General features: G+C 39.4%; 1 protein-coding gene across 2 annotated transcripts in view; it reads left to right on the forward strand.

The window, feature by feature from the left end:
- Window positions 1–11,535: 11,535 nt before the first annotated feature.
- The window catches only part of TTK (TTK protein kinase), a 38,610-nt gene continuing 36,268 nt past the window's right edge, over window positions 11,536–13,877 (forward strand). The window contains exons 1-2 of one of the 2 annotated variants that reach the window (XM_024248923.3): window positions 11,536–12,372; window positions 13,492–13,632. In XM_024248923.3, the coding sequence (XP_024104691.3) occupies window positions 13,494–13,632 (139 nt within the window). In that variant the 5' untranslated portion in view covers window positions 11,536–12,372; window positions 13,492–13,493. The remainder of the gene's footprint in view (window positions 12,373–13,491; window positions 13,633–13,877) is intronic. The other variant, XM_024248924.3, reaches the window with a different exon arrangement.

Raw genomic sequence — 13,877 nt, forward strand, 5'->3', positions numbered from 1 at the left:
CTGCCTTGGCCTCCCAAAGTGCTAGGATTACAGGTGTTAGCCACCGTGCCCGGCCCTCTTTTCTTTACAAATCACACAACCTCAAATATTCCTTTATAGCAATGCAAAAATAGCCTAACACAGAAAATTGGTACCAGGAGCGGAGTGTTACTATAAAAATACCTGAAAATGTGGAAGTGGCTTTGGGACTGGACAACAAGCAGAGAGGTTGGAAGAGTTTGCAAGGCTCAGAAGAAGACACAAAGATGATGGAAAATTTTGAATTCTTAGAGACTGGTTAAATGATTGTGACCAAAATGTTAGTAGAGATAGGGATAGTGAAAACCAGGCTGAGGAGGTCTCAGATGGGAATGAGGAAGTTTTTGGAAACTGGAGTAAAGGTCACCCATGTTATGCCCTAGCAATGAACTTGGCTGCATTGTGTTCATGTCCTAGGGATCTGTGGAAGTTTGAACTTAATGGACTATCTGGCAGAAGAAATTTCAAAGCAGCAAAATATTAAAGAAGTCACTGGGCTGCTTCTAGCAATTTATGATCAGGAGCAAATACAAGCAAATACAGGAGCGAAAAAACAAGTGACTTAAAGCTGGAAATTACAGTTAAAAGGGAAGCAGAGGCCAGGCATGGTGGCTCACACCTGTAATCCCAGAACTTTGGGAAGCTGAGGAGGGCAGATTGCTTGAGCTCAGGGGTTCGAGAGCAGCCTGGGCAACACAGTGAAACCCCATCTCTACAAAAATACAAAAAAATAGCTGGGCATGGTGGTGCACCTGTGGTCCCATCTATTTGGGAGGCTGAGGCAGCAGGATTGCTTGAGCCCATGAGGAAGTGGCTGCAGAGAGCCGAGATTGCACCACTACACTCCAGCCTAGATGATGGAGCAAGACCCTGTCTCAAAAATAAAATAAAATAAAATAAAAATAAAAAATAAATAAAAGGGAAGCAGAGCATAAAAGTTTGGAAAATTTGCAGCCTGGTCATGTGGCAGAGAAAGAAAAAGCATTTTCCGGTAAGGAATCCAAGCAAGCTGTGGAGCAACCACTTGCTAGGAGATTAGCATGACTAAAGAGGAGCCAAGTGCTACTATCCAATACAAAAGGAAAAAGCCTTCAAAGTCATTTCAGAAATCTTCAGAACAGTCCCTTTCATCACAGGTTCAGAGGCTGATATAGTTTGGATATTTTATCCCTGCGCAAATCTCATGTTGAATTGTAATCCCCAGTGCTGGAGGTTGGGCCTGGTGGGAGGTGTTTGGGTCATTGTGGTGGATCCCTCATGCTTGTTGCTATCTTTGCCATAGTGAGTTCTTGCAAGTTCTTGTCATTTAAAAGTATATGCACCTCCCTCCCTACACTCTCTCTCTTGCTCCTGCTTTTTCCCTGTGAGGTGTCTGCCCCTGCTTCACCTTCCACCATGAGTAAAAACTTCCTGAGGCCTCCCCAGTAGCAGATGCTGGCACTGCGTTTCCTGTACAGCCTGCTGAACTGTGAGCCAATTAAACCTCTGCTCTTATAAATTACCCAGTCTCAGGTATTTCTTTATAGCAATGCAAGAATGGACTAACACAGAGGCCTAGAAGGAAAAAATGTTTCAGGGGCCAGGGCCAGGGCACCACTGCCCTGCTCAGCTTCAGGATACTGCTCCTCGCATCCCAGCCATGCTGGCTTCAGCCTCAGCTCAAAGGAACCCAGGTATAGCTCATCCCACTACTCTGTAGGGCACAAGCTGTAAGCCTTTGCAGTTTCCACATGGTCTTAACTCTACAGGTATGCAGAATGCAGGAGTGAAGAAGGCTTGACAGCTACCACCTAGACTCCAGGAGATGTATCAGAAAGCCTGGGTGCCCAGACAGAAGCCTGCCACAGGGGCAGAGTCCCCACAGAGAAACTCTGCTAGGGTAATGCTAAGGGGAAATGTGGGGGTGGAACCCCCACACAGAGTCCCTACCAGGGAACTGCCTAGTGGAACTGTGGGAAGGGGGCTGCCATACACCAGACCTCAGAATGGTAGAGCCACTGGCAGCTTGTATCCAAAGCCTGGAAAAGCTGCAGGTACTCAGCTCCATCAGAGTAGTTGTGGGTGGCCGCACTCTGCAAAGCCACAGGGTCAGAGCTGCCCAAAGCCTTGGGAGCCCATTCCTTGCACCAATGTGCCCTGGATGTGAGACATGGAGTCAAAGGAGATTATTATGGAGCTTTAAGATGCAGTGTGTTTCCTGTGGCATTTTAGACTCGTGTGGGGCCAGTTGCTTCTTTCTTTTGGCTGATTTCTCTCATTTAGAATGAGAATGTTTATACAATGTCTGTACCTCTATTTTGTCTTGAAAGTAAATAACTTGTTTTGATTTTACAGGCTCGTAGGTGGAAGGAGCTTGTCTTTGAATCTCAGGTGAGACTGGATGCTGCACTTTTGATTGAGTTAATGCTGGAATTGCTGAAATAAGTTAAGACTTTTGGGGACTACTGAGAAGAGGAAAATTGTATTTTCTAACATAAGAAGGACAAGAGACTTGGGGGACCAGGAGCAGAATGATATAGTTTGGATGTTTGTCTCCTCCAGATCTCATGTTGAAATGTGATACCTAATGTTGGAAGGGAGACCTAGTGGGAGGTATTAGATCATGGGGGCAGATATCTCATAAATGGCTTAGTGCCATATCCTTGGTGATGAGAGAATTCCTACTCAGTTCACATGAGATCTAGTTGTGTAAAAGAGTCTGGGACCTGTCTGTTCTCTGTCTTTCTTCTGCTCCTTCCATGTGCCATTCTGGCTTCTCATTATTTTCCACCATGATTGTAAGCTTCCTGAGGCCTTCACCAGAAGCTGAACAGATGTTGGCACCATGCTTCTCATACAGCCTGTAGAACCGTGAGCCAATTAAACCTCTTTTCTTTATAAATTACCCAGCCTCAGGTATTCCTTTACAGCAATGCAAAACTGGGCTAATAATAAGGGATATCAACTTACCTTTTAAGAGAGTACATCATGGGAGAGCATTTTAATTTACATTTTTATTTTCTGTTTCTCTGTCTTGTTTTACTTTTGGTCCTCTTATCCAGATCTGTGACCTGGGGGCATGAAGAATGTAGAAATGGTGACAGTGCTGTGCAGTTAGAGGACTTATTCTAATGATTAGGCAAATTATTTCAATGAGATCTCATTTCTTCACTCTGTAGTTTTTGGCAGATATGTTTTGTTTATTAGCTACTCTGAACTATCTGGGGACCTGTCTTGATAGCTCGTTCCATGAAATGTGTCAAAAACTATTTCTCTCTGATGGTTAATCATAGAGAAATAATGTCTATTTTCACAGCTCTCTAAAGAATTGTGATATAAAATCTAGGATTAAACTTTAAAGCATTTTATCTAGACTTCCAGCAGACATACTCACTTCTGATGAGTTTCCACTCTAGATCCATGTCTGAGAATACTTTCAAAATGTACCCGAGATCAGAGATCAAAGGCCATTTATCCAGATAACCAAACACTCTTAAGTCTGTTTTCAGAGACCTGTGCCATGATAGGTGTTTCTGATTTTAGTGTTTTAGTAATGATAGCACGGTATATCTTTTTCCTTATTTTATTTCTATCCTATTTGTGCCTTCATATTTAAAAAGGGTTTTGGTGAAGACAGTGGATAGTTGAAGCTTGCTTTTTTATACATCTGAAAATCTCTACCATTTTCCGGGAGTTTTGATCATGTACATTAATGTGATTACTAATATAGTTGGATTTAAATCTACCATTTTGCTATCTTTTTTCCATTTTCCTATCTGTTCTTGTTTACTCTTTTCCTCTTTCTCTGCTTCATTAGTATTAAATGAATATTTTCCATTTTCTGTCTTTTGTTCACTTAGTAGCTGTGTTTTTTTTGTTTGTTTGTTGGTTTTTACTTGTGTTTGTTTGATTTTAGTGGCTACTTTACGGTTTCTGGTAACACTGTCCAATAGATATATAATGTGAGCAACATATGTAATTTATATGTTTTCTAATAGCCACACTTTTTAAAATTTAAAAGAAGCTGGTGAAATTAAAAGTAATATACCCAAATTATTGTAACTTCAATTAATAATAATCAATATTAATAATTTGCAACAGTATATAAATATTAATGGTAAATTTTATTCTTTTTACACTATGTCTTTGAAATCTGGTGTGTATTCTATACTTACAGCACATTCATTTTGGACCAATTACATTTCAAGGGCTCAAGAGCTACACGTGGCTAGTTACCATGATAGACAATGGAGGTTTACAGAGTTCACCTTTAACTTATCACAAGTAATATACCAATTTATGTAGAGTAGAAAGAAACCTTAAATAATATTCTTTCATTTTCCTCCTCCCAGCACTGGTGTGAGTGTTGTCGTGTTTTACTTCTCTATATGTTATAAACCTGACAGTACATTGTTATTATCTTTTGCTTTAGTTATCTCCTACAGAGATTTCAAAAATAAGAAAAATATCTTTTTACATATCCACATATTTACCATTTCCAGTATTCTTTATTCTTTTATGTAGATTCAGAATTTTTCTGCCTGAAGGCTTCCTTTAATAATTTTTGTGGTGCCATTCTACTGGTGATGAATTATTTCGGCTTTTGTATGTCTGAAAAAAAATCTTTATTTTCCCTTCATAATGAACAATATTTTTGCTGGAAATAACAATTCTAGGTTTATAGAATTATATTTTCTTTTTCTTTCAGCATTTTAACCCTTTACATGTTTGCCCCAAGAATACATGCCTGTAGCTGCTGTGTTTACCCTGAGGTAAATTTGCCCCAAAATATCTCACTTTTATTATTTTTGCATCGTTCTAGTACATTGACTTTGGAAACAAAAGACATCATTCTACTTACAACATTCTGGGCCAGGTGAGGTGGCTCACACCTGTAATCCTAATACTTTGGGAGGCTAAGGCAGGCAGATCACTTGAGGTCAGGAGTTCGAGAACAGCCTAAAAATACAAAATTAGCCAGGCGTTGTGGCGCACACCTGTAATCCCAACTAGGGAGGCTGAGGCAGGAGAATTGTTTGAACCTGGGAGGCAGATGTTGCAGTGAGCCGAGATCGCACCACTGCACTCCAGCTTGGGCAACAGAGCAAGACCCTGTGTCAAAAAAATAAAAAATAAATAAAATAATAACAGTATTACAATATTCTGTTTTTAGTAGTGGTGTTTCGTATTTCCACTTACAAAACATAGTAATTCTCAATTGCTGAAAATGTCAAATCCTAGAAAACACAGCATTTCTACGTGTGATGTTAACATCATTCTCAAACAGTTGTTGGATGAAGATTGATTTGATGAATCCAATTTTTTCAAAACTGACAATACTGATGATTCAGACAATTCTGATGTTAGTTACGTTTAGAAATAACTCCAAGAGCAGTTTTTAGATTTTATTTTTACATTGAAAATCAGTCAGATTTGCTTCAGCCTCAAAAAGCATGTTTATGTAAAATTAAATGAGTGCTGGCAGGCAACTGTAGTTTTTTTTCCTAAATGGGAAAAGTGTTAAAGATGTCACTCCATTGTTGCCCAGCTTACATTGTTTCTGGCCAGAAGTCTACTGTTCTTATGATTGTTCATTTATATGTAATATGTATTTTTCCTCTGGTTGCTTTTAATATTTTCTCTTTATCATTAGTTTTGTCCAATGTAATAATGTGCACAGGTGTTGTTTTCACGAAGTTTATTGTGTTTAGAATCTGTTGAACTTCTTCAATTTGTTTGTTTATGGTTTTCAACATATTTAAACAAATTTTGGCCATTTTTTCTTCAAATATATTCTTCAATTCTCCCTTCTTTGTTTTGAAAACTCCAATCACATGTACATTATGCCACGTTGTTTTTCCACAACTCACTGAAGTTCTTTGTATTTTTGTTTCTTTGCTTCTCTGTGCCTTATTTTGCATAGTTTATTATTGATATGTTTTCAATTTTAGGATATTTTGTTTTCCAGACTGTAATCTGCTATTAATCCTATCCAACATAATTTTTATTGCAGGTATTGCATTTTTCATCTCTATACATTTGTTTTTGGTCTTCTCATATATTCCATATTTCTTTTTAACATGTTTACACTTTCCTCTACTTTCTGGAATACAGTCACTTTCTGGAATACACTTTCCTCTACTTTCTGGAATATGCTTTCCTCTACTATATGGAATACAGTTATAATTACTGTTTGTCTATTAAGTGGGTAATCTGTGCCACTTCTGCATCTGTTTTAATTGACTGATTTCCACCCCCACTTCCTCATTTAGATTTACATTTTCCCGCTTTAAATGCCTAGTAATTTTTTAATTAGATGCTAGACATTGTAAATTTGACCCAGTTGGATTTTCTTATATTTCCATAAATACTGATCCTTTTAAGGTTTGCTCTTAAGCTTTTATAGATTGGGCCATTGCATGCAGTAGGGCTAATTTTGCCCCAGTTCTAAGGCAATATCATGAGTCTTCTACTTGTTGCTTTGTGAACAAAAACTATTTCTTGTCCTTTATGAGCTCTTGACATTACTCCCTTTTATTCTTTCCCCTGGTTGTTATCTTCCTCTGGTCTTGCGATAGTTTCCACATACACTTGCACTTACCAGTACAGAGCTGGAGACTCAAGGATACTCTCTGCAGATTTCCAGAATTCTCTCTCTGTTCTGCTCTTTTTCTCTGGTACGCTGTCCTGTGAACTTCACCTGCCTTGGCCATTCCAGACTATGAACTCCATCTTCTTAACTTTAGAATACCAGGCAATGCCTGGGTTCTCCCTTTGTACACTGAAGCTTGGAAACTCTCACCAGTAAGTAATCTGGAGGCAACATTATGACTCATTTGTTTGTTTCTCGATTCTTAAGGATCACTGTACTGTATTGCCTGATGTCTGATGCTTGAAAACCATTATTTCATTTATTTTGTATAGTTTTTGTTGTTACTGTTGTTTGCAGAGAATAAATCTGAACCATGTTTCTTCATCTTGGCTAGACTCTGTGTATTTGATAATTTTATAATTTTTAGAAATCTAAATGTACGGACTTACATTTATCTCTATACATTGCATATTATCAACTTTGTCCTTTTAAAATATCTTCTAATTTTGTCTTTTTAAAATTCATATGAAAAGCATTATTTTTATATGTTTGTGACTTAGATAAGATACGTAGTTTAGAATAAAACCACAGACAGAGTTCTGAGACCTTCTACTAGGGATCAACCTGAAGTTCTCCTCAAACCATTAACAAGTGATCTTGGAGAAAAATGATCCAGAGATGCAGAAATACTTCACATTAACCGTATGGGAATTACTTGCTCCTTTCTTCCACAAAAGCAATAAGAGAGGCTTTATCATTTTATTTGCCAAAGTTAAGATAGTCTGTATTTATGGCCTTCCCTTTTCTAAATATAGAAATAATCAAAATCAGAACTTAGTATATTCTATATAGCCTGCTCTTAATGCATTCACATTGGCTTCTAGAGATCTTTGCTTCCAAACAGTTCGGTAATTGATCCCAGAATGGGTCTAAAATCTACATTGAGATTATAGACATTAATAGCTTCCAAATTCTACCTTTTCCAAAAAGGTAACACTTGTCCATCCATTTCTGGCTTTCTATCATTGCTTCTATTTATTATGACTTTTCAGAGATTGCCAGCAATGTTTCTGGGATTATATTTGCACTTTTTTTTCAATATCCTGCTTATTTTCTTCAGGATATTTTGGTATATTAACCAACTATGTGAGGCTCTTTCTATATAGCAGAGACTGAAAATGTATGGAGAGATATATATATCTCTCTATACTTTTTTTTTCTTTTGAGACAGAGTTTCGCCCTTATTGCCCAGGCTGGAGTGCAATGGCGAGATCTTGGCTCACCGCAACCTCCGCCTCCCGGTTTCAAGCGATTCTCCTGCCTCAGCCTTCCGTGTAGCTGGGATTACAGGCATGCACCAGCACGCCTGGCTAATTTTGTATTTTTAGTAGAGACAGGGTTTCTCCATGTTGGCCAGGCTGGTCTCGAACTCCTGACCTCAGGTGATCTGCCCTGCCTCAGCCTCCCAAAGTGCTGGGATTACAGGCATGAGCCACTGCACCCAACCTGGACACATTTAAAAAGAAAACTTATAGCCAGGTGTGATGGTAATCACAGGCCATCACAATGCTTCCCTGCACTTTGGGAGGCCGAGGCAGGTGCATTGCTTGAGCTCAGGAGTTTGAGACCAGCCTGGGCAACATGGCAAAACCCTGTCTCTACAAAAAATACAACAATTAGTCGGGTGTGGTGGCATGCACCTGTAGTACCAGTTACTTGGGAGTCTCAGGTGGAAGGATGGCTTGAGTTCAGGAGGTAGAGGTTGCAGTGAACCAAGATCACACCACTGCACTCCAGCCTGGGTGACAAAGCCAGAGCCTATCTCTCTCTCACACACACACACATACACACATACACACACACGCACACTTCATTTGCGTCAGAGAATTTGGATGGAATTTAAATGTCTTTCTTATATAGCCTGTCCTGCATTTATTTTTAAGATTGTCAGTCTGACTGCTATTCTTCATATTGGAGAAAAAAGAAAAATAGGAACTGAGAATCCTACTTTTCTTCTGCTATTTGTTAGTATAGTTTGTTGCCTGCATGATTAAATAATACCTGATGTGCAAGTAGCGGTCCTAACTTGTCACTGCTGTTTTCCTTTGAAGAACATAATCTAAGCTGTCATTGCTGTTTTTCTTTGTGATCCATGAGGTATGTTGTTACCTCTCCTTGGCATTATTTTCTTTTCTTTTGGGTACGGCTTGGTCCATTCTGTGACAGTTAGCTTTCCTGACAGTATTCATACAGGTCTCAACATTCTTATGGGCTCACATCACTCCTAAATGCACTAAAATCAGCATACACTAGTAATGTTTTATCCAGAATAAACCACCATAAAGCAGCACACAACTGATTGCATGCTGTAAGAACTGGATTCATTATTGATCAGAAATTTAACTTTTGCATACGCACAAAATAAATTCATGTATAATAATTAGTTTCTAAAATCAAAGTTTGGGCCTTACTGAGCTTGTGTAACAATGACCTCAATAATTGAATAAAAAATTCCTTGGAGGGGATTTAAATAAATAAGTAAATAAATAATGGAATAAAAAAGGCAGCTGTGCTGACAGAAAAATCAAAGATTAGCAAAAAAGTTTCATGATGATAATGACAAAGTTAAACGTTCGAAACTTTTGTTTATGTGACAAAAATGTGAAACTTACCATCTTAAAATAAGTCATAATCTTATGGCTAATTTTATTGCTTTGTGAAAGGCTTGACTCTGAAAATGAACAAGTTTATTCACTGTCAGATGCAGCTGATTTAAAGCCAAATGAGAAATTGTGATGCAAGAAGTATACAAATGTGTTAAATAAAATAGGATTCTTAAATACTCTAATGGTTGTAAATGTTAGTATTTAGCTAACATTTATTAAGTGCCTACAAATGTACCAGGCACTGTTCTAAGCACTAAGGATGCTGTAATGAACAAAGTAGACAAAAGTTCCTGTATTATGGAGTTTACATTCTAGTGGGGGTAAAGTTTGGAGAGTCAGAAAATAAACAAGATAAATAAATAGGTCAAATAGGTAGAACTGTAGGATTTTACAGATCACCGCTGTCCAGTGGAAACACAATGCAAGCCATATATGTAATTTTCAATTTCCTACTAGCCATATTAAAGTATAAAAAGAAACAGGTGAAATTAAATTTTCATAAAGTTTTTATTTTTGAATAATTTTTAATTTACAAAAAAATTCCAAATGTATTAAATAGTACAGTGAATTGCTGTGTACTGTTCATTGTTTTTCTGTTGTTAAGATCTCGCATTACTGTGATGCATTTTTCAAAACCAAGAAACCAACATTAGTGCATTATCATTAACTAAACCTCAGACTTTATTTGAATTTTACTAATTTTTCCATTAATGTCATCCTCCTGTTTCAGGATCCAGTTTATGATATCACAGTGCATTTAGTTGTCATGTCTTCTTAGTCTCCTCTGTGATGGGGTGGTATTAATTTTAATAATATATTTTATTTAACTCAATATAGCAAAAATCATTTTAACCTGTAATTGATATTTTTAAAATTATCAATGTTTATTACTTTTTCTTATTCAGTCTTCAAAATCCAGAGTATATTTTATACTTAACAGTACATCACATTTCATACTCAGACACTTTCATTGGAAATACTTCATCTGCATTTGGATCTCACAAAATTTACAGTTGAAAAAGTAGGTTCATATACTTAACGTTGTTCCAAGTATACTTAAAAGTCTTCCAATAAATTCATGACTAATGCAAGTTTAGAAAAAAGAAAGCAAAAAAAATTACTTTAAAAAGTTTAAAAATAATCCCATTAGATATCAGTTTTCAAATTTAAATCTAAATTTAATTAATCAGTTAAGGTTAATTGATTTAAAAATTCAGTTCCCAGTTGAACTAGACATACTCAAGTGCTCAATAGTCACAGACCATCATAAGGACTTTTGATTTTATTCCGAGCTAGAAAGGGAGCACTGAAGGGTTTTGAGCAAAGTAGTGACATAATCTGATTTAAGATGACTTTGCTATGTCAGAGAATAAATTGAGGTGAGGCAAGGGCAGAAGCAGGGAGACCAGCCAGGAGGCTACTGCAGGTAACATCAGGTAAGTGATGCAGGTGCCTTGGTCTAAAGTGGTGGCAGTGGAGGTGGGGAGAACTGGTAGGAGTCCAGGAATCTCTTGTGCCAGCCCTGACTCAATCTGCTTATGAATTACATAAGGGATCAGGGATGACACAAAGGTTTTGGGGCTAAAAAATTTAAGACAATGAATTTGTCTTTTATAGATTTTGTAAAAAAAAACAGGTTTGGGTAGGAAGATCAGGGGCTTGGTTTTGGACATGTTGAGTTCAAGATGCGTATGAGACATGTAAGTGAAGATGTTAATAAGTAGGCAGTGGATATCTGAGTATGGAGTTGAGGAGAGCTCAGCTAGTGATACACATTTGGGAGCCATCAACATATAGATGGTATTTAAAGATAGAAGACTGAAGAGACCACCAAACGAGAGTACAGAAAGAAGTGTTAGGGTGAGGTCATCCAGCAACAGTATTTTCAGGAAAATGCAAGCTTTGAGATCAGGCCGCAAACAGATCAACGAGAATTGGAGGAATAATAAACTCTTTCCAGGCAAAAGCATTAGATGCAATGGTGCAACGGTAAGTGATTAGCCAACCATGGTACAGCAAGTCATTTTGCTCTGCTGAAGCAGAAATACTAGCTAGCTGACACAGAAAGATGCATTAAGTGATTGAGAAGGGCTCTCATGCTAGCTGGGTGGCTATCCAGAGCTGGGAATGTGAGGGTTCTAAGGACAGCTTTGGAGTTAACAAGTGACAGCTGCAGTTAGTTTCCTATACAAACACAAAACCAACCCGTCCTACCACAGAATATATGTCATAATGCTGGCACAACAGACACATCCCTTTTAGTTTTGCAGACGAGGAGTAACCGTTGCCCTGGACCACAAAGCCACTTAGCGGCAGAGCCTCGCACCCGCGAAGATTACTAGGGAGATGTTTTTACCCCTGAGGACACCTGAGCCCTTAAGTGGGGCAGGCTTCGAGGGAGGGGGGCCGATAAGGCGACTTCAGACAGAGCAATCATGATGGGCGCTTGAGTTCTGCGCAGAATTTTGACAAGGGGGAGGGTCTTGGCTTGAAGACAGAGCGAGGAGTAATTTAAGGATAATGGAAGGGCATAAGCGGAAGCTCAAGGATAAAAAGCACTGAAATTCTTGAGCTGGCGGCAGGGCTGAACGTAGCTCAGTGAAAGATCCTTTCTTGCCACATCCTCTCTAAGCCAGGCTGTGAGGACCGCGGGAAACGAAGGAGAAGGGTGGCGGTGGGTTCAGTAAAGGGCCGGCCCAAGGTGCATCTTTTAGGTCCTGATGCTAGGAGCAGCCGTCCCCGCCCCTATATTCCTCTCACTGGGTAGGTTTGCTCGGGAGTGGCTACCTCCCAGGCAAAAATTCGGCCTGGTTAAACTGGAAAGACCAGGAAAGCCCGCCCACCGGCGTCCGGAGAACGCCTGCGAAGTGCCAGCACCCTACCAACCAAGTCGCCGCACGGGTGGGGTCAGGGCCGCGGGCTCTTCCGGGGCGGGCCTCGCCTGGCGCAGGAGGAGGGGCGGCCCCCGTCGCACACGAACCAATCACAACTGACGCTTCTACGTGGCTAGCATTGACCAATAGGAGACCGTAGTGATAGCGACGGGGAAATTCAAACGTGTTTGCGGAAAGGAGTTTGGGTTCCATCTTTTCATTTCCCCAGCGCAGCTTTCTGAAGGTAAGTTCTGTCTCACCGGCGCACCGGCGCACTGAGGAACAGCCGCAGCCGGTGTAGGGGCTCATTGTCAGCGCTGGTCGGTGAGGGGTGGGGCGAGGTGGGGGCAGCTCGGAGCCGGGTATGCGACGCGGCTAAAAGAGGTGGAGGGGGAGGGGATGTCTCGCTGCCTCAGCGGGTCTGGCCGGTGGGGGTGATGCGGGAGGTTTTGTTGAGGAAGTAAGAAGTGGGTGTGGCCCACGCTGGAAAGAAGGGGTGGTGGGGTACCTGCGCACAAGATCGTTTTCCAAAGGACAGCCTCTCTTGTTTTGCGGGTTAGAACTGGGAAAGAAGGGGGTGGCCGTGATCTGACAGTTACCTTTCAAACCTGACTTAAGAGGTGGAGTGATACCTTGCTGCAACTTTATGACTTTTTTTCATTGTTAAACCTGAAGACGGGGTGGCATTGTTATCAGTGACACTGAGTTGGTGTTTGAGAGTCACAAAGATACGATTAACAATAAGACTGCAGACACTTTATTGAACAAACACCACCACCATGCAGATAAGCAAGTGCTCAGTACCAGTACAGTAGTTTCTTAGTGTTAGATTAAGGTAGCAAATCATGATTCTGCTAGATATGCACAAAAATAAACCTGCGGATTTCCTAATTATCAGTAAAGCTCCATCATGTTCATATTCTGCTTTGAAAGCACTTGCACTGGAAGATTTACTCAGAGCAGGCGAATAAAGGAATTGTTATTCCCATTGCCAAACGAATTCTTTATGTCACTACCAGAATCCAAGCAATCTTTATGTGCATGTCGCTACCAGAATCCAAGCAAACACTCCATCGTATTTTTTTTAAGTGACACTAAATTTGCAGATTTCTAGAGTGTGACGTCATTGATGTTATATTGGGGGAAGAGTATACTTGGCCTATGAAACCTTGCTGAATAAATTACAAAGATGTGTACCTTGTTGTTGTGCACTTACCTCCATTAATACTAGCCTGGTAATAGCTGCATTTAGATGTGTTCACAAAACGAATGCTTTAGTCGTCTGGGTTCTAAAAAGCTAGTGCATTTTTTTCTTTGATGCTAGTTAAAGTAGGAATTATGACTAGTTCAGTTTTTTTCTTAGAAATGGAGTCCGAGGATTTAAGTGGCAGAGAATTGACAATTGATTCCATAATGAACAAAGTGAGAGACATTAAAAATAAGTTTAAAAATGAAGACCTTACTGATGAACTAAGCTTGAATAAAATTTCTGCTGATACTACAGGTGAGTTTTTCTTTTCTTTTAAGTTAGTAACTGTTTGTTGGGTATCCTCTAATGTAAAGAAATAGTACTAATCACTTTATTTATAATTTACTCATGTGTTTATTGTCTTTCTCCTCCACTAGAATGCAGGCTACATGAGGGCAGGGTTTTTATCTGTTATATCCACAGAACTTTGAATGGTGTCTGGCACATGGTAGGTAGGCACTTAAACATTTATTGAACAATGATTAATGGGTGAAAATGCC

The sequence above is a fragment of the Pongo abelii genome, chromosome 5 (assembly GCF_028885655.2).
Source record: "Pongo abelii isolate AG06213 chromosome 5, NHGRI_mPonAbe1-v2.0_pri, whole genome shotgun sequence".
Lineage (NCBI taxonomy): Eukaryota > Metazoa > Chordata > Mammalia > Primates > Hominidae > Pongo > Pongo abelii.